Below are 21,357 nucleotides of genomic sequence, written 5' to 3' on the forward strand. Positions count from 1 at the left end.
CTGTGTAGCTTGTATAAGCTCCCGAATGGTGGGCACTGGGGTGAAAGCAAACTATTCTTAATGGCTGCTTCATCCCAGGACCCAGGCAGCACCAGCAAAGCAACCAGGGGTTCTCCCACTAGGCAGGTGAGACCCGTAGGAAAGGGAGGAGCCAGGGTGAAGTCAAAAGACCGTGCGTTTAGAGTCAGCCAATTTGAGTTACCAAGAGCAAGTCCCTTCCCCTCTCTGGAGTCTAATGCCTTGTCATTCACTCTCAAAGCGCCAGGCTCCCTTCTAGAGATGGATGATATTTGGGGGAACAAGAAAGGCACAGTCCTTGCCCACGTGGAGTTTACATATAGGGAGAGGAGACAGGCGTTAAATACATATTAACCTAATCCTTGTTCAGTTTTAATTGTGATGAGTATCACTGAGAGGCTAAAATGAGATGTAAATAGTGGACTATGTACTATGTAAAGTGCTATGTACCAGACATCATGCCAGATACTTTACATATAAAAATAATAACCACACAACTTATATGGCATTAATATGAGCCACTTTTTAAAGTGCTCATCATATATTGACTCATTTAATCCTCATTTAAAAACACTTGTGCTGTAGAAACTACTGTTATCCCCATTTTATAGATGAGAAAACTGAGGTACAAAGAGGTTAATTTGCCAAAAGAAATACTGCCACTAAGTGGCACAGAAAGGCCCCAGGCTGTGTGAGCAGTTGAGTCTCTACACTATATGCTGCTTCTCAGGATATGACTGTCTCATTTCATCCTTTCCATTTACAACTTAGTAAATGCCATTGTTATTCCCATTTTCCAGATTTGGACACAAAGGCAAAACATGTAAAGGCCCTCTCTCAGTTCCCACAGCTAGGAGGTAGCGGGGCAGGATGCGATTCACACTGGTGCCTCCTGGGAGGCTCGTGAGGGGGTCCGCCCAGGCCCAGCCGCCAGCCTCCAGCCTCACAGGGAGTGTGTTACTGCCGGGCGGCTTCCTGATGTCTGTCCTGCCCTGCTGTTGCGCAGGTGTTCCTGAAGAGCGACCGCGTGGCCCGCATGGTGCAGAGTGGAGGCTGCTCCGCCAACGACTCGCGGGAGGTCTTCAAGAAGCACATCGAGAAGAGGGTGCGCAGCCTGCCCGAGATCGACGGCCTCAGCAAGGAGACCGTGCTGAGCTCCTGGATGGCCAAGTTTGATGCCATTTACCGCGGGGAAGAGGACCCCAGGAAGCAGCAGGCCCGGATGACAGCCAGCGCAGCTTCCGAGCTCATTCTGAGCAAAGAGCAACTCTACGAGATGTTCCAGAACATTCTTGGGATCAAGAAGTTCGAGCATCAGCTCTTGTACAACGCCTGCCAGGTAAGGTGTCTGTCACCTGGGCCCAGAGCTGTGAGTAAAGCAGGGCCACATGACGATTTCTGTGTGCCCTAGGCATCACTGCCTTCATGTGCATTTCTTGATTAAAAAAATATATTTTTTATTACATCTTATAGCTGCATTGGTAAAAGTTGAATATAATCCAGCCTAGAATATATTCAGATTTTTCTTCTGATTTTTAAAAAGAAATTTAAATGTTTTGTGAGCTCCTAAAAATCTCACGGACCCTGGGTATTACATGTATTGTGTCTAAGGGGTCAATTGGCCCATGTGTGGAAAGTGCCAAAAGATCAAAATGATGTTTGTTTGTTTATTTTTTAAAGATTATGTGCCTTTAAAATAGGTGGTATTTACCAGTTGAAGGGCTTGTATTTCCTCAGTTGGGGAGACGGCTGGACTTAGCACCTGGTCGTCAAGTGAAATTATTTAAAACAGAAAGCTTCCAGAACACCTGAGTTTGTCATACCCATGTGTTAGTCACATTTACATTTCTGAGATGGCTAGCTGAGGCTCCACTTGGGCCCACCCCAAAAATGAACTTACGTTTTCTCTGGATCACAGTTTGGGGACGTGAAGTACCCTAGATCTTCGTCGCCTGTGACCGTTTCCCCGTAACATTTCTTTATTCACCCACTATTTATTATGTGCCTACTTTGCAGTCTTCGCAGATTTTATTGAATGTTGCTTGGGAGCATTTTTAAAAGGCACATTTGCAGCCCACAGCCCTAGATTCCAGTTCTGCATGCTCAGGGTAGGGCCCAGGAATCTGCATTTTAAACAAGGGCCTCCCTTCCTGGTAATTTTGCTGCCCTTTGCCTTTTAAGAACCATTATAAAAATTCAGCTGTGCCCTGGTTTCCCTGCACCAACTCTGCCCCTGAAGTTGGTAAAGTGAAGACACTGTAGTATATTGGCTAAGAGTTGTTCCTTGCTCAGAATCCAGCAGACCTAGGTAAATCTTAATATGGCCCCTCACTAGCTTTGGGGCCTTGGGAGTTAGTTAACCTCCCCACATATGAACTTGGGATGCAACTGTTATGAGAATTCATGTGTGTAAAGCCCAGAGTAACATGGGGCACTTTGTAAATGGTAGCAGTTAAAGTATATGTGTCTACTGGAAGAGGCAAAAAGTCAACAGACAACATCAGAACAGTGCCATAAATGTTTTTTTTGTTTTTTAATTTTTAATGTTTTAAAATTTATATTGGAGTATAGTTGATTTACAGTGTTGTGTTACTTTCTGCTGTACGGCCCAATGAATCAGTTATACATATATCCACTCTTTTTTAGAATCTTTTCCCATACAGGTCATTACAGAGTATTGACTTCCCTGTGCTATACAGTAGGTCCTTATTAGTTATCTATTTTATATATAGTACTGGGTATTTGTCAATCCCAATCTCCCAATTTATCCACCCCCTCGTCCCCCTTGGTAGTTTGTTTTCTCCGTCTGTAACTCTATTTCTGTTTTGTAAGTAAGTTCACTTGTATCCTTTTTTTTAGATTCCACATATCAGTGATATCATATGATATTTGTCTTTCTTTGTCTGACTTACCTTCACTTAGAATGAGAATCTCTAGGTCCATCCATGTTGCTGCAAATGGCATTATTTCGTTCTTTCTTATGGTTGAGTTATATTCCACTGTATAGAAGTAAATGTTTAACATAAGAACTACAGGATTTTGAGGCTTCCTTATTCCTGCCTTCATGGCTACCCCCTAATTCAAGACACCCGCATCGTTTACCTGGATGACCAGTGTCTACCCAACTGGTAACCCTGCCTCCCTTCTTGCCCCATGATAATGCACCCATCACGCACCAACTCAAGTGATCTTTTAAAATTGTAAATTGGATCATGACATTTCTGTGCCTAAAACCTTCCAGGGGCATCCCATCACCCCTAGAATGATATTCCAACTCGTCACTACGGCTTGAGGAAGAACAGGATTCAGCCCCGATCATACCACTTTCCCTGCGTGCTTACTCACTGGCCTTCTTTCTGTTTCCCCAACACATCAGATTGGTTCTGGGCCTTTGCATTTGCTCTTCCCTCAATTTAGAATGCTCTTTTCCCAAGACCTTCGCATGACTGGAACAGCTCAAATGTCAACTTCTCCAAGAGGTTTTCCAAGACCACCCCATCTAAAGTTCCCCCTTGCCACACACCTCATCAAGTCATTCTCTTTCCCATTCCCCCGTCCTATTTTTATCAAAGCCTTTGCCACTATTTTCCATTTCTTGTTCATCTGTTTTTATCTGTTTATTATCTGTCTCACCCTCCCCGCCCGCATCTTTCACCAAAATGTTGGCCTCATCAGGGTGGCAGTTCATCTCTGCCTTATTTGCTAGCATCTCCAATGCATGAAACAGTTCTTGGCACAAAGTAGGTGTTCAGTAAATGCCTACTGAATTAACAAATGGATGATGGCAGTTTGCTTTACCTGGTTAGTAGGGTCTTATCAACCATTGTAGCTGACCCAGAAATTTCTGGATGTTTTACTAAATAGGAATCTGTTTAGCATTTCATAATATAATATATACATTACATTCAAAGGAATTCCTGACACCCTACTTTCTTCTAAGCCCACTTCAATTCAGAGCACTTATTGCCTACCTGAAGGTAGAGAGTTTCTGTGATGGGCCAAGAAGTATTTTGAAATTCTCAAATAAGTCTCAATGTGAAATGAAATTTAATTATTCTTTTTAAGTAAAATGGCACTGCATCCCGTGTGGCACTTGTAGAATAGGGTAAACAGGTGGCATTGCCATCCGTCACCACCATCTTCTCTACCGTAAGAAGATGGGTTGTCATAGCTTCAAAAAGATTGACAATCACCCAGCTGGGTGATAAGTAATACTCAAAGCTACAGTTAGTCAAGTGGTCCTAAGCCTGCTAGGCGTAAAGTGGTTCTAGGAATTCATTTTCCTTCTTATTGCAGCAGCTAGCTTATCATGCAAATATTCTGTTCTTGCTTAGACATCAGCGTCATTGGAAAGAGTCTATTGTTATGCCATCCTTACCTTGATGGCTTTGAACTTGTTGAATAGGGTTAAGAGGCAGCACCTTATTTTGCTCTTTTCTCATAAAAAATGAATTAATTCGACTCGTATTTTCAACATCTGTTCTATGAGTTAGAAAAAAATATAATAATATAAAAGAATCATGTCCTCTCTCCCCAAAATAATGATTGTCCCCTTAGTTAAAAGAGAATTATAAGACATATAAAGGGAAGTACTTCTTGGGACAGGAATACTTAAGACATTTCTTATTATATTTTATACTCACATCTACATCTGATTATTGCTTCAGTGGTTCAACTCAGTAGAAATTAGGACAAATAGCATATGAAGAAAAAAAAACCCACAAATTAATTCTAAACACATGATAATTTTTAACTTCCATGTCTTTAGTCATCTGAGTTATACAATTGTATTGACAAATACCAGAAATATTTTAAAAGAGATATAACATTGGTAATAATAATACATTACAAATGTTATAGAATTGGGTATTCTCATAACTTACTGGTGGAATAATTTATTATGGTAAACTTTCTGTAGAATAATCTGTTAATTTGCAGCAAAACCCCTTTATAATGGGCAAACCATTTAACCTGGCAGCTCTCCCTCTAGGAATGTGTTAGAAGGAGATACTTAGAGATGTGTATAAGAGTATTAAGCCCAAAGATGTTCATTGCAGCATTTTGTATGACAGTGAAAAAATGGAAGCAACTTTAATTCCCAGCAGTAGGCGATTAATTACCTAGATTTTGATTGAACTGTATGAGAGAATACTCTTCAGCCAGTAAAACAACTGAAGAAGAAAGCTTACCGCATGGGGAAATGTTCATGACATATTTCTAAGTGGAAAATCAGGCTATGAACCAGAGTGTGAAGACATAATCCCACTTTTATGGAAAAAGTACTGGATGGGTAAAAAAGAAAACCTTCACTATGCTTATCTTTAGGGATAGCATTATGGTTGATTTTCATGGTTTTCATTTGTGCTTTTCGGCGTTTCCAATTTTTCTGCCTGAAGCACATAGGTATTTTGTAAATAGAAACAAACAGCAAAAATCTCAACAAAGAAACTATCAAAACAATGGGATAAGAAGAAAATTATCTTCAGCAATGTATTCTAGACTCCAGCCATTAGTATACCACCTTGATGATTTTTTCCATTTCCAAGTACTACCTGTGTGATTATTTATTTAATATTTCTAATTAAGCCAACTCCTAACTCACTTTTTAAGCCTATCTTTATTCTTAGAAGTAATATACGTGAAATCACAGCTTTGGTGTACTAGATCTTTTTAAACAATAGGCATCAAAGTGAAACATAACCATTAAAATAGGAGCTCTTCGTTAGTCTGCCTCTTACATCATCTCACACCACCAGTGATACAGGAGACATGGCTATGGTGACCAGGGCCTTGAAATACTGACGTCGGTGGGATAGATCCCTCTCACGCCATCCCTGAAAACAGTCCCAGACTGACGAGAACAGATTTCACCTGAAGTCTGTACTTCTCACACCCTGCAATCAGGTTTCAGAAATCATAGATTTACTCACTCGCTTTCTCAGAGATTACACTCAGCTCTGCAGAATTCGATCCACTTCTAGGGGCAAAGATACAGAACTGAAAATCGTATGACTTACGTTCACACCCTGCTTGTATTGGTTTTTGTTTTGTTTTATATTTTCTGGTCCTTCTCCTTACAAGACAGAGCAGTTCATAGGTGCTTCCAAATCCAGAAAGAACGCATGGTTCCTTGTACGCATATTGCATTTTAGGGGAAAGTGTAATCTGATTTCTGGTGCAGCTTTCTGATGGTTCCTATGATCTCTCTATGAGGTGCTGCTGGGAACTGCAGTTTTTATCTCAAATGAGAAATGATGTTTAACGAAGAGTGATTCTATCACTTAGCATATCAGCTGTCCGTTATAACATGAACCATGTCTATCAATCCATTTTTTAAAAAGGAAGCTTAATAAATGTCTCCGTATTTACTCATAGAATTTTTTAAAGTAGATTGTGTTTATCTGAGATTGCATGGGTCCGTCTCTTAGAAGGGCTTGTTCATTCATACTCAACAGAATCATTGTAAAATCATTGGAAACCCTTATTGTGAAATCCGTGTTGTTTTTATTTTCCTAAACTCTTGAGAGGAAGCAGTCAGTTATGTAGCTATTTGAGCATTTGAGTTGAATTCTAAACCTAACTCAAAAACCTAACTCAAAAAATGAAGCAGTCAGTTACGTAGCTATTTGAGCATTTGAGTTGAATTCTAAACCTAACTCAAAAAATGTAGGATAACCTCTTTGAGAATGGGTGTTATCATCTGAGAAATGAGACTAATATAGACCTGCTTTCCATTTTCATAAAATGCAAAGACGATGGTGATGTATTTTAAAAGTTTAAAGAATGCAAATCACTGTTTTTCCTCATTCCTTTAGTAGCCTCTGCATCTGGAGTTGACTTAATGACCAGTTAGGTGTACCAGATGTCTGCAACTTCCTACCCCCTCTTCTTAATTTTATGAGTTATCCTTAATTGCTTTGTTCGGAAATGCATGGGCATTTCCCCTTGAAAAACACCTCTGAGATGTTTTCATTTTCATATATTTTAAAATAAAGCTAAGTCCTTCTTAGGGGAGCAACCCAGCTAGTTTTCAAGGGGATATGGATGAGTACAAGCTAAGAAAGTTAGTTGTTTCTTCATGTTTCAGTTCTGCTTTTTGAGAACAGCATTTCTGGTTGTGCCCTTACTGATCTCACCTGTAGCTCCTGGAAACATCAGTAGTATGACCCTAACCTTCTCCTCAGACATCATTTGTGTCTCCTGGACAGCAGGGATAACATACACACTCTAACTAATTGAAGATGACAGTATTCTCTTCGTTTATCTTCTCTCGATTTCTAGAGATTTTTCACATAATCCAGAAGACTTAACTGGAGGCACATGGAATATAATTTCCCAATCTATAAACATCTTCGCATTTTCAATATTAAATTCCCCACCATTACTGAATTACTAACTTTCTTAACATTTCCTTTCCTGTCCTCCAGTCCGTCCTTGATGTACCTTTGATGGTGTGGTTATCTTATTACAGGGCCTCTTCCTTGGACTTGGTTAACCCTTGGCAGCTTTTCAGTTTATTAGACTGAAGAGAAACCTCAAATTATCAGCTTTCAGCTGTGACCCAGATTACTGGGTTGCATCTATACCTCATTATAGAGTCTTTCATCTCTGTAGAAGTGCATATCTTTTTCCTAATCTAGAAGTTTCCAGGAGATCTGTTGTCTCAGAATTTGCTTCATGGCCAGGCTGTATTTCTTAATCACTTTTCTTGGCCCTCTGGCAGCAATACAGTTCTCTGTACCTAATGGTCTTCCAATAAATATCTATTGAAGAAGTGTTTTAAAATCTGAGGGGGTGGACATAGCAGTCTAGTATTAAACACTTTTATTTAGCAACGTACTTTCATTATTCATAAATTCATTCATTCAACAGATGTTTTAAGTACCTGCTGGGCACTAACCACCACATGTCAGATACTGGGATAAAGCCTGACCTTTACTGTTTTCTCATAGACAAGCCCCTGTTCTACCTCCTGGCTGTCTTCCTCCTTGCTCACCACAAAACAACTCCCAATGACTTTTATAGCATTTGCCTGCTCAGAGTATTGTATTTGTTTTCATTGTATTGCTATGTAAAAATTACCACAAACTTAGTGGCTTAAGAGAATACCCATGTATTATATCACAGTTTTCATAGATCAGAAGTCTAGCATTACTTAGCTGGGTTCTCTGCTCAGGGACTCATAAGGCTGGAGTTCAGGAACTGACTGGGCTGTGTTCTCGTCTGTAGGCGCAACAGGGAAGGATCCATTTCCCTGATCCCTCATCTTGTTGATCCATCTCACATCCTTGCAGCTGTAGGAGTCTTCCAAGCCAGCAACAGAGAGAGAGAACATCTCTGGTGCTTCAAGTCTCTGATTTCTAGACCCTCTTTTAAAAGAAGGTCTAAATCACCTGATTAAGTTGGTCCCGTCCCGGATAATCATCCTTTTCTATTAAAGTCAACCGATTAAGGACTTAAGTTACATCTGCAAAATCTCTTCACTCTTGTCATATATTATCGATTAGAAGCAACTCATAGAGTCGCCCACCCTCAAGGGGAGGTGAATAGGGTGTGACTCACTGGGGATCATACTAGGGTTTTGGCCACAAGTGCTTTTCTCCCATCCCAGTATTCTTCGTAAAACTCCTTCCAGTATCAATTTAAATGTAACCTTTTAAGAGAAGCCCTCCCTTATCATTCTACCTAAAATAGGCTTCTCCTTGTTTTGGGTTTGTTTGGGTTTTTTTTTTTCTGTAACAGTCCTTGTTTATTACCATCATAGAACTTCACACAGTCTGAAATTACCTTGCATACTATTCGTTCTCTTCTTGTCTGTCTCCCCATCTTGATCTCTTTAAGAGCAAGGGCCATGTCTGTTGCATTCACCACTATGCGGCCAATACTTATCATAATCCTAGGCACACAATAGATGTTCAACTAAATACTGACTAAATTAGTAAATGCAGGGGCCAAGGCACTAATGGTCTCCTGAGGCTTAAATGCCCACATTGCACAAAGGTGTGTGTTTGGTCGTTTGTTTCTCTTGAGTCAAAGTGCAGCAATGGAGCAGGCATGTCAATCTGAGGCCTAAATCAACCCGCTGATTCTCTTATTTTGTAGTGTGGATTTCACCTGAGGTTCACAGTATGCCTCTAGCCATAAACTTTCCCTCTGGTCACAGCCTGTCTCTCGCATCACAAGGTTGGAGGAAGAGGTACAGAAATTAAATCTTGTCTTTCCAAAGTCACGTGCTGCCTGTAAGTCATTAGATATTTGATGGACTGCTGGTTTTCAATGGCTTTGCTTGCCAGATGTACTCTAATTTCAGCATTCTTGAGATAAGGAACGAGATCAAGATGTATCCACCACATGACCATGTTCTACTCTGTTAGCAGGAGCAAAATTAGAGGGAATTAAAGATGTGGAGGGTACAGGGCAGAGAGGGCCAGAGAGCAATATTTAATTTCCCAGAGCAACAATTTTCTGATGACCCCATCAAGACTTTTCATCTTACTTCTCTATCAGTTTTTCCTAGAACACATAGCCAGATATTTCTGTCTAACTGTACCTGCTATTATGGAAAGACAGACTGCAACGGAAAGTTGAAATTGAGAGGCAGTGGGAATTGGGTATTTTCTATGCAGGCTTCGAAACTGCTGTAGACATTTTAGAAAGCTCTTCCCTTTGTTGCCAAAATGGAATTATAAATATACTCTTTTGGGCTTCCCTGGTGGCGCAGTGGTTGAGAATCCGCCTGCCGATGCAGGGAACACGGGTTCGTGCCCCGGTCCGGGAAGATCCCACATGCCGTGGAGTGGCTGGGCCCATGAGCCATGGCCGCTGAGCCTGCGCGTCCGGAGCCTGTGCTCCGCAATGGGAGAGGCCACAGCAGTGAGAGGCCCGCGTACTGCAAAAAAAAAAAAAAAATGTATATATATATATATATATGTATATATATATATATATATATATACACTCTTTTATTTGAAGTTCTTTTATAAGCCATGAACCACAAAATTGTAATCAGAGGTGTACTTTCAGAAAAGGACATACAGAAATAGTATTTTCTAATTTTGCCACTGCTCACCCAATGATGGAAGCTATTATAAACCATATGACACAGCTATGCACAGGGAGACATCTGACAAGCCTTCTGACGTACTTCACCAACCCAGACCCCTCATGCTCATTATTTGACTTTACCTTCTTCTTCTTTAATGATTCAGACCTACAGTTAGCAGAAACTTGGGTAATAGAGGGTAGTGCACTGGTTCATTTTTGTTGTTAACCTCTTGTTTTAACCCTTTCTGAAAGTATACATAAAATATCATAGCTCTCTTTCCTGCCCAGCTTGTGAGTGATTCTGCATGTCTATCGTGGTGGGCTTTTATTCAGGGGAGGCCTCCCATCTATGTCCTGACCTCCAGTTGGAACAGTAATAATGCCTACCAGATATGAAGCCTTGACCACGTGCCAGGCACTAAGCCTAGTACTTTACATATATTATCATATTTAATCCTCATAATATGCCTGTAAGCTAGATTATTTTACCCACATTTTAATTAGCAACCTAAAAAAAGAGAGAAAGAAGGTAGACAGTTTTTCCAAGGTCAAACAGCAAAATCAGGATTTGAACTCAAGGTTATATGACTTTAAAATCATCTCTTTCACATAATTGCTGAAAATAGTGGCGATTTTCCATTGACATAAAAGGTTCTGGAGAGTAAGTAGTAAGTTTATTGGTCCAGCCTGTATTCTAGGAAGACAGGTATGTGTGTGTTGTACTCAATCTTTTAGGAGTCTCTTTTTATATAGCCTGTTCTTTTTTTTTTTTTTTTCAGGTTTTCTTTTTTAACATCTTTATTGGAGTATAATTGCTTTACAGTGTTGTATTAGTTTCTGCTGTAAAACAAAGTGAATCAGCTATACGTATACATATATCCCCATATCTCCTCCCTCTTGAGCCTCCCTCCCACCCTCCCTATCCCACCCCTCTAGGTGGTCACACAGCACCGAGCTGATCTCCCTGTATGTTATGCAGCAGCTTACTACTAGCCATCCATTTTACATTTGGTAGTGTATATATGTCAGTGCTACTTTCACACTTCGTCCCAGCTTCCCTTCCCCGCTTCTTGTCCTCAAGTCTGTTCTCTACGTCTGTGTCTTTATTCCTGCCCTGCCTCTAGGTTCGTCAGTACCGTTTTTTAAAAATTCCATATATGTGCGTTAGCATACGGTATTTGTTTTTCTCTTTCTGACTTACCTCACTCTGTATGACAGACTCTATGTCCATCCACCTCATTACAAATAACTCAATTTCGTTCCTTTTTATGGCTGAGTAATATTCCGTTGTATATATGTGCCATCTGTTGATGGACATTTAGGTTGTTTCCATGTCCTGGCTATTGTAAATAGCACTGCAGTGAACATTGTTTTACATCTATCTTTTTGAATTATGGTTTTCTCAGGGTATATGCCCAGTAGTGGGATTGCTGGGTCATATGGTAGTTCTATTTTTAGTTTTTTAAGGAACCTCCATACTGTTCTCCATAGTGACTGTATCAATTTACATTCCCACCAACAGTGCAGGAGGGTTCCCTTTTCTCCACACCCTCTCCAGCATTTATTGTTTCTAGATTTTTTGATGATGGCCATTCTGACTGGTATGAGATGATACCTCACTGTAGTGTTGATTTGCATTTCTCTAATGATTAGTGATGTTGAGCATTCTCTCATGTGTTTGTTGGCAGTCTGTATATATTCTTTGGAGAAATGTCTATTTAGGTCTTCTGCCCATTTTTGGATTGGGTTGTTTGTTTTTTTCATATTGAGCTGCATGAGCTGCTTGTATATTTTGGAGATTAATCCTTTGTCAGTTGCTTCATTTACAAGTATTTTCTCCCCCTTCTGAGGGTTTTCTTTTCATCTTGTTTATGGTTTCCTTTGCTGTGCAAAAGCTTTTAAGTTTCATTAGGTCCCATTTGTTTATTTTTTATTTTATTTCCATTTCTCTAGGAGGTGGGTCAAAAGGATCTTGCTGTGATTTATGTCATAGAGTGTTCTGCCTATGTTTTCCTCTAAGAGTTTTATAGTGTCAGGCCTTAGATTTAGGTCTGTAATCCATTTGGAGTTTATTTTTGTGTATGGTGTTAGGGAGTGTTCTAATTTCATTCTTTTCCATGTAGCTGTCCAGTTTTCCCAGCACCACTTGTTGAAGAGGCTGTCTTTTCTCCATTGTATGTTCTTGCCTCCTGTGTCAAGGATAAGGCAACCATATGTGCATGGGTTTATCTCTGTAGCCTGTTCTTTTCTCCCTAAAATTTGTTGGAGGAAAACAAAGGTCAGCTGAGGCTCGGTTCTGTGTATTTTCTTTTCTCTTTTTTAAAAATGTTTATTGGAGTATAGTTGATTTACAATGTTGTCTTAGTTTCAGGTGTACAGCAAAGTGAAGCAGTTATACATATACATATATCCATTCTTTTTTAGATTCTTTTCCCATATAGGTCATTACAGAGTTTTGAGTAGAGCTCCCTGTGCTATGTAGTAGGTCCTTATTAGTTATCTATTTTATGTATAATGGTGTATGTATGTCAATCCCAATCTCCCAATTTATCCCTCCCCCCTGCTTACCCCTGGTAACCATAAGTTTGTTTTCTACATCTGTAACTCTGTGTATTACATTTTCTAATTAGGATTTTAGTGGATGTGTCTGACCGATAAAGTTTATGTTTGCTTCACTCATCTAGGTTCTACTGTATCAGTACAAGTGTTTCCTGACTTCATTTTTGAAAACGTACTTAAAGCCCCACGGTGTTCAGCAGATAGTGAAGAACAGGAAGTGCTTGTCTTTCTTGTCTTGTCCTTGCTAGTGCGTGATCGAGCCAATTGGATGACTTGAAAACGTGACTGCTTTGCGTCTTGCGTCATGAGCGTCTTCCTGTCAGGGCCCAGTGACCCCAGAATTAGAACAAAGTTGCTCTTTGGAGAAAGAACACCCACAGAAGCGTGCATGAACATTCACATTACAAAGGTGTTAAATGAAGTATTATACCAGGGGTTGGTAAATATTGTAGGCTTTGTGGGCTCTGCAGCCTGTGTAGCAACCCCTTAATTCTGTCATTGTAGTGAAAGCAGCCATGGACAATATGCAAAGGAGTGGGCATGGCTGTCTATGTTCCAGTAAAACTACTGGCAGCTGGTGGATTTGACTCAAGGGCTGCAGTTTGTCAACCCCTGAGTTAAGTAATATATCACATCATAACAGAAAGAATTCTTTACTTTCCACAAAGTGGCCCTATGAATATGAGATGTAGCTTTTCAACCCAAAAGGTTTTAACATAAAACTTAGCCTGGCAATTCTGTGAACCGTGAAAAGTAATGGTGGTTTACAGTGTTGGAACTGAAGACAGTCATTATATAACACAGAAGTCAAGTGTGTTCTGTCAGGTTCTTAATATACTAGACTCATCACAGTCTTTTTTTCTTTTTGGTTGGTTGATTTTATAAGAGAAAAGTACATTTTAATGAAGAAGTCAACGGTGAATTTCCCTCACCGCTGTACGTCTTGGACAAGCCACTTCCTTGAGCACTAGTGTGCTTCTCTGTAGAGTGAAAATAACAACAGAATGCGCTTTACTGCATTTATTGTGATGCCGTGATAAGTTAATGAATAAATCACTTAGCACCATGCTTGGTATACACACATTTTTAAACTATCATTATTTGTTATAATTTATTATTACTGCCACTTGAGCCAAGATTTTGTCCATCATTATGGTTGGTCTTTATAGAATTTCACAGCTAAAACTTTCAGCATAGTTATAATTTAACTCTAGTATTGGACAGAAAGTAAACATTGAACAACATGGGTTGAAAAAATAGCACTCTAAAGTTAGAGATTTGGGGTTGCTTTTTCACTCTGCTACTTTGTGTTCATGAGCCAGTCACTTAACCTCTCTGAGCCTCACCTTTTGCATAAATAAAATGAGAATAATGATAGTACCCACCTAGTAAATGGTTGGTGCTACTTATTATTAGCCACCATTAATGAATCTAATTCCTGTGTCTCAGGAAAGTTCCATTCTGTTGAATAATGATGTTTAGGATTGGGCTGGTTCTCTGAAATCAGTTCTTGAAATCAAACAATCAAATCACGTTAAGGAAAAATCTGAAGAAGCATAACACAGCGTCCTTGCCTTCAAGAAGTGTACAGTGTAGTTAAGGAACAAAAGTAATATACAAGCAAAATCCATCCACAGTACAAAGTCATTATGTGACCAAGTAGTCATTTGTAATGTATAGAAGCAGCATGATATCGTAGAGATATGTTTATAGACACATCGGGTATGAATCAGGCTCAGTTACTTATTATTATCTATTTAACCTTTAGCAATTTCATTAACATCTCTGTAAAGCAAGGATATTAATAGCCACCAGGTAGAAATAAGAGCCTGCCACGTGCTAGAGATTCAGTAAACAGTAGCCTGAGTTGGTCACGGTAGTTAACGGCAGTGGTGATACGGCAGTGGAGGTGCTGGCCAAGGGATGTAAGCTTCAACAGCTGCAGGACTTTGGAGATCTCAGATAACAATGGGATTTGATTGGTCAGGAGCCACTTGATAGAGGAGGTACTAGTTGGGTTGGGTTTGAATGATCAGGATATGGTTTAGGCTGAATGAAGAGAGATTATCTGAGATGTCTGTTACCCTTTTTTGTCCAGTGAGAGACCAGAGAAGAGAAGAAATTGTGTCATAAAGATAACATGGCTGATTAAATAATTAGTCCCAATTCCTCACTCACCTGTATTTAGAATGAAACATCCTGCCATTCTTTATGGGTTTAAGTAAATTTATACACCTCTTAACTTTGGGCCCAGCCATCACATTTGCTTTGTCAATAGGCTGTCATCAGAGTTGAAAAACAGAGGATTTGAAATATGCTTATATATGTGGTTTTGCTGCCATTGCATTTTGGTCATCTCCCAAGAGAATATGCCTCAGGTTCACTCCTGAACACATCTCCAGCCTGGGCTTTAGAATCGGGTTGGCCAAAAGGTTCGTTCGGTTTTTTCCGTGAGATGGCTCTCGTAGCACTTAGTTGTCTTTAACTTCATTCGAAACAATTCTGTTAGACTGTATTGTGACAGCTGTCACATCAGCGTGCATTTTAAAAAAGACATCAAAATTGGTGAATTTTTGTGTAGCCATTTTAATATTGAAGGTGGAAGGAAAAAAAGCAACATTATCAGCATATTATTTCAAGAAAGGTAAAAACGCAACCGAAACGCACAAAAAGATGTGTGCAGTGTGTGGAGAAGGTGCTGTGACTGATTAAAAGTGTCAAAAGTGGTTTGCGAAGTTTCACGCTGGAGATTTCTCACTGGACGATGCTCCACGGTCGGGTAGATCAGTTGAAGTTGATAGCGATCAAATCAAGACATTAATTGAGAACACTCAACATCATATCACACAGGAGATGGCCCACCTACTCAAAATATTCAAATCAAGCGTCAAGAATCATTTGCACCAGCTTGGTTATGTGAATCTCTATGATGTTTGGGTTTCCCATAAGTTAAGTGAAAAAAAACCTTCTTGACTGTATTTCTGCTTGCAATTCACTATTTAAATGTAATGAAAACGTTCTGTTTTTAAAACAAATTGTGACAGGCGATGAAAAGTAGGTACAATAATGTGGAATGGAAGAGATCGTGGGGCAAGCGAAATGAACCACCACCAACCACACCAAAGGCCGGTCTTCATCCAAAGAAGGTGATGTTGTGTATATGGTGGGATTGGAGGGGAGTCCTCTATGATGAGCTTTTTCCAGAAAACCAAACGATTAATTCCAGCGACTACTGCTCCCAGTTAGACCAACTGAAAGCAGCACTCACGAAAAGCGTCCAGAATGAGTCAACAGAAAACGCATAATCTTCCATCAGGATAATACAAGAGCACATGTTTCTTTAATGACGAGGCAAAAACTGTTACAGCTTGGCTGGGCTGTTCGGATTCATCCGCCTTATTTACCAGAAATTGCACCTTCAGATTTCCATTTATTTAGGTCTTTACAAACTTCTCTTAATGGAAAAAAATTCAATTCCCTGGAAGACTGCTAAAAGGCACCTGGAACAGTTCTTTGCTCAAGAAGATAAAAAGTTTTGCGAAGATGGAATTATGAAGTTGCCTGAGAAATGACAGAAGGTAGTGGAACAAAAGGGTGAGTACGTTGTTCGATAAAGTTCTTGGTGAAAATGAAAAAACGTATCTTTTATTTTTACTTAGAAACCAAAGGCACTTTTTGGCCAACCCAATATAATACACGTGGAACAGAGCTGAACTGAACTGAACCCACAGTGTAGAACCAAGCCCAGCCAACTCTAAGTCTAGAGCGACCCACAGTCTAAAGCTTATAGCCAAGCCTAGTCTAGATCAGCAGAACCCCAGGCCAGCTCACAGACTCATGAACACAACAACCATCGTTGACTTGTGTAAGTTACTGAGTTTGGGAGTGATTTGTCATGCAACGTTATCGTGGCGATAGCTGACTAACACAAACAACATTTGAAATAAGTATACGTTATAAGTCGTAGATCACTAGTAAGATACGCTGTATACTGTAAAACTGCATCTTGTCCATCCTCAGGTATAGCAGGGTCTATATTAACTACTAATTTTTCTTCACTATTTCAACTGCTTAATCCAGAATCTCCTCTTTTGCCCCTCTCAGTTTCTAGTTTTGACCTGAGTTGAACTTCTCAAAACTTTACTGATGTGCCGGCTTCCTGGTGTCAATGTTAATGTGCTAACTTTAAAAGCTCCTTCTATGAAACAGGAAAGAAATGGGTTGACTGGGGGTATATAGTTGAGAAATAAAGCTGTGTCATTTTACTCGTTATCCAAGAGTGAGGGTCGAGTCTGAATAGTTCTGGAAACTGGACAAGTGAACAGGATGTCTGAAATCCCCCTTTATTAAAGAGGCCAAGGCAAGTTAATAAGAATTGATAGAAATCTGCACAGCCCTTGTCCTTTTTTAAAAAATTTATTTATCTTCATTTATTTATTTTTGGCTGCTTTGGGTCTTCGTTGCTGCACACGGGCTTTCTCTAGTTGCAGGGAGCGGGGGCTACTCTTCGTTGAAGTGCGCAGGCTTCTCATTGTGATGGCTTCTCTTGTTGCAGAGCACGGCCTCTAGGCCCTTAGGCTTCATTAGTTGTGGCATGAGGGCTCAGTAGTTGTGGCTCGCGGGCTCTAGAGCACAAGCTCAGAAGTTGTGGCACACGGGCTTAGTTGCTCCGCGGAATGTGGGATCTTCCCAGACCAGGGCTCGAACCCGTGTCCCCTGCATTGCCAGGCAGATTCTTAACCACCGTGCCACCAGGGAAGCCCCCCAGCCCTTGTCTATTAAGTGGTGCATTTATTTTACTGTTGCCAGGATGCCTGTATCCGTTGCCGATTGCTGCCTAACAGCTCTCAAACTCAGTGGCTTAAAGGAGTGAGCATTTATTATTGCTCACAAGTCTACAAATGAGCTGCGTGGCTTCTCTGGTCTTGGGCTCACTTATATATTTATTGTCAGCTGTGGATCTGGTGGGAAGTTTTGTCCTCTTTGGGGATGAGTTGACCACAGATGGATTAGGATGACTTTGGCTAGGATGACTTGGTTATCCTCCACGAGGTCCCACTCCCTGGACTTCTTCACGTGGCTGCTAGACAGGGTACCAAGCGAGAGGACAGAAGCATGCAAAGCCTCTGGAAGTCTTGGTTCAGGGCTGTCACACTGTCACTTCTCTTAGCTAAAGTAAGTCACAAGTTCAGCCAAGATTCAAGAAGAGGAGAAACAGACTCCATCTCTTGATGGGAGGAGCTGCAAAGTCACATTCCAGATGGTGTGGCTACAATCAGTGAAGGGTCGTGGCCACCTTTGAATCTGCCACATGTATTGTTGGCATCACTGTTACTAACACGCCCTAGTATTCAACTGTTTAAAGCAGTATATGTGCAACATACTTTACCCATTTCTTTTAATGAATACAATAATAATATTTTTATTGCTATAGTAAAAATAAATACCATATGTAACAAGAAATTAAGCCCAAAGGTCCTTGACCTCTACTATTGAAATGTGAAGCAAAAATTTTAAATGCAGAAGTATTTTTGTTCTCAGGAAACTATTAGCAAATGTAGAAAGATAAGTTTGAAAACACTTTCAATTAGCAGTTGGGGTCATCATCAGCTTTTTATTATTATTTCAAATGCCTTTCAGAGAAGAGGCTATATTTTCCCTTCCTGATCCTTTTGTCATTGAGAAGTATTAGTTGCTTCATGATGTGGCTCTGAGATAAACAGTCATGGCTTTTCTATCTTAAAATACTGTCCTGATTATAATAAAACCTCATAAACCAGTGAGGTGAGAATGAAATTAGGTGTGGAAGACTGGATGCACCGATAGCGATAAGACATTCAATCATGCATTTATTCAACAGGAATTGAGTGTCTATTGTGTGCGAGATATTGTTCTAGGAACTGAGGATACAGCAGTGAAAGTGAAAGGCAAGATCCCTGGCCTCGTGAAGCTGACATTTAATGGGCAAGACAGGGCAGTGTCTGTGTGCACAGGAGTTAAGCTGTCTCACCAGCAGCACTTCATCTTCAGCCCACAGGGGGAGAAAGAGGAAGTGGTAGGCAAGCCCCTTCTTCTGATGATGTAACTTTGAAGCACGTTCAGCCCCTCTCCAGTCCCATCGCGAGAGCTTAGTCGTATGGCCACGTGTCTTTACAAAGCCTGACAAGTGTAGTTTCTAGCTGGGCGTGCGCATTTTCAAGTAAAACTTTGTGGGGATTGGGGTCTTCAAGGCCTGATAAGAAGAAAGTGAGCACGGATACTGGGGCTTGCCTAGCAGTCTCCACCACTTTGACAGATTCTTTACTTATTCTTAGGTAATATTTAAGACATGCAGCATGATACAAAATAGAATATACCAACACTTGCATACCCGTTACCCAAGTGAAAAGTAAATCTTTATTCGTAAAGTTGAAGTCTCAGTCTATCCTTGTGCCCCAAACATAGAGTAACCATTTTCTGCTATTGCTGTTTACTCTTTCCATGCATTTCTAAGTACTTTCATTATATATCTATATCTATATCTGTATCCATCCTTAGTAGGTCTTTAGTAATTTTTCGGCACTGCATTTTGGGCTTATCATTATATTGAGAGATTCATTCATATTGATATGTGTAGCTCTATTCATTCATTTTCTGGATTATATTCCATTATAGATATACTGTCATTTATTTACTCAATAAAGAAATTCCTTTCTTTGCTATTACAAAAATGGTGTTATGGATATTCCTATACATGTCTCCTTGTACACATGTATAAGAATTTCTCCAGGGAACATACCTAGAAGGATAGTTTACTAGGACATGAGGTAATTGCATTTTAAAGTTACTAGGTATTACCAAACAATGCTTCAATCCGTTGTACATTGCCTTGAACAGCACAAAAGTAATGATTATACTGTTTACAAATATCCATAGTTGAAAAGTAAAATTTTATTTTAATGAAGGAACTAGACCTCTCCTACATTGCTTTCGGGAGGATAAGACTGAGCAATTCCATCCCTTGGTACATACCCAAGAGAAATTAGTATATTTGTCCATCAAAAGATATTGCCAAGAATATTTATAGAAGCTTCATTGACAGTAGCCAAAAATTGGGAACAAACCAAATATCCATCAACAGTAGAATTGATACACAAACTACAGTACATTTATACAATGTAATACTCAAGCAATTTAAAAAAGAAGAAGAACAGTGGTACATTCACCAAAGAGGATGCATTTCACAGACATTATATTGAGAAAATATATCCCAACCCAAAGAGTATATGTTCTATGATTTCATTTATATGAAATTCAAGATCAGGAAAAATTCATCTACGGTGATAGAAATCAGAACAGAGATTATATCAGTGGAGGAGGAGGGGAAACTGAGTAGGTATTGATTTGAAGATACTCAAACGCTAGAAATGTTCTGTATCTGTAACATCTCAAATGGCAACCACTAACCTCATTAAATAAAATTTTAAATTCACTTCTTCTTACTAGCCATATTTCAAGTTCTCAATAGCCAAGTATGGCTTGTGGTTGTCAAAATGGACAGTGCAGACAGAACATTTCCATCATCGCACCAAGTTCTTTTGGATGACACTATTCCATATCTTGAGTTGAGTGGTGTTTACATGGTGCACGTATGCGAAAATTAACCAGGCTGTGGCCTTGAAATTTGCACTTTACAATAGGTATGCCTCATAAACAAAATATGCTTCAAAATAAATATATTATACCTCATAAAATAAGAGGAAAGAGAGCAAAAAAGGAAAGAAAAAAAGAAAAAACAAAAAATATAAATACGGACTTTTCAAATTTGAATTTTGAAATTAAAATGTGACATGAACTCAGGAGAAAAAAAGCACAAGAGCTCTGCATAAAAATATCAAATAAAACTTTTTAAATGGAGATTATTTCCCACTAACTTTAATTAGGCTCCTTCTATGTTTGCAGGTTTAGCAAATTATCAAACCCAAAATAAAAACCTTAGGCTCAGCTCTCAGGCAAGTTTTCTCAAATTCTGAAGCATCCATGGATGCTCTTCTGGCATCATTGCCTTTGTTACATTTCTATGTAACTAATCTATGTTGCTAATTAGATTCCATGATGAAGCATGGTTTCAATCATTTTCGGTCCAACACCAGCATCTTTGTTTGTGTAGAAATGGGTGGCACCCAACTGTGCACAAATACATGCAGATAACGAGTTAGAGTGGTCTGATTTCTGTTTTATGAAAGTTAATTGGAAGTATAACTTCACTCTTTGTCACAGAAACCTGATTAACCCATTGTCTATCTTACATTTGCTATAAGGAATTCCTTTCAACATATATTTGATTTTAGGTTATCAAGAGCATAAAAGAGAAACAGTCTGAGAATTGTAGGTCAAAATAGTCACAACTGGAGATAAACACAGGTCCTTCTTCATGTGTTTGAACAGAGCAGGATGAATCAGAAGAGCTGTGTGACCTTGGGCAACTTCTTACCTTCTCTGAGCCTCAGTTTTCCTCACTTCCTGCCTTCCCTGACTCTGCCAAGAAGAGTCATTGTCTCCCTTCTATTTGTTCCCAGCACAAGACATGGTGACCATGGGAGTGGCACAGAGCACGGTGGTCCTGTAATTTAGTACCACGCACATCGTCTTCCTCTATGAGACTATGAGCATCTGGGACTATGAAACTTATCTTTGTTTCTTCAGCATCTAGGCCACTGCCTGGCCTGCAGGGTATCTCAAGAAAGATTTGTTGCA

At 39.7% G+C, this 21,357-nt stretch overlaps 1 protein-coding gene across 2 annotated transcripts in view; it reads left to right on the forward strand.

The window, feature by feature from the left end:
• The window catches only part of CADPS (calcium dependent secretion activator), a 478,794-nt gene that overhangs the window by 119,207 nt on the left and 338,230 nt on the right, over positions 1-21,357 (forward strand). For both annotated transcript variants that reach the window (XM_032650169.1, XM_032650170.1), the window contains exon 3: positions 1,025-1,357. In XM_032650169.1, coding sequence (XP_032506060.1) covers positions 1,025-1,357 — 333 coding nt within the window. The remainder of the gene's footprint in view (positions 1-1,024; positions 1,358-21,357) is intronic.

This window comes from Phocoena sinus, chromosome 11, assembly GCF_008692025.1.
Source record: "Phocoena sinus isolate mPhoSin1 chromosome 11, mPhoSin1.pri, whole genome shotgun sequence".
NCBI lineage: Eukaryota > Metazoa > Chordata > Mammalia > Artiodactyla > Phocoenidae > Phocoena > Phocoena sinus.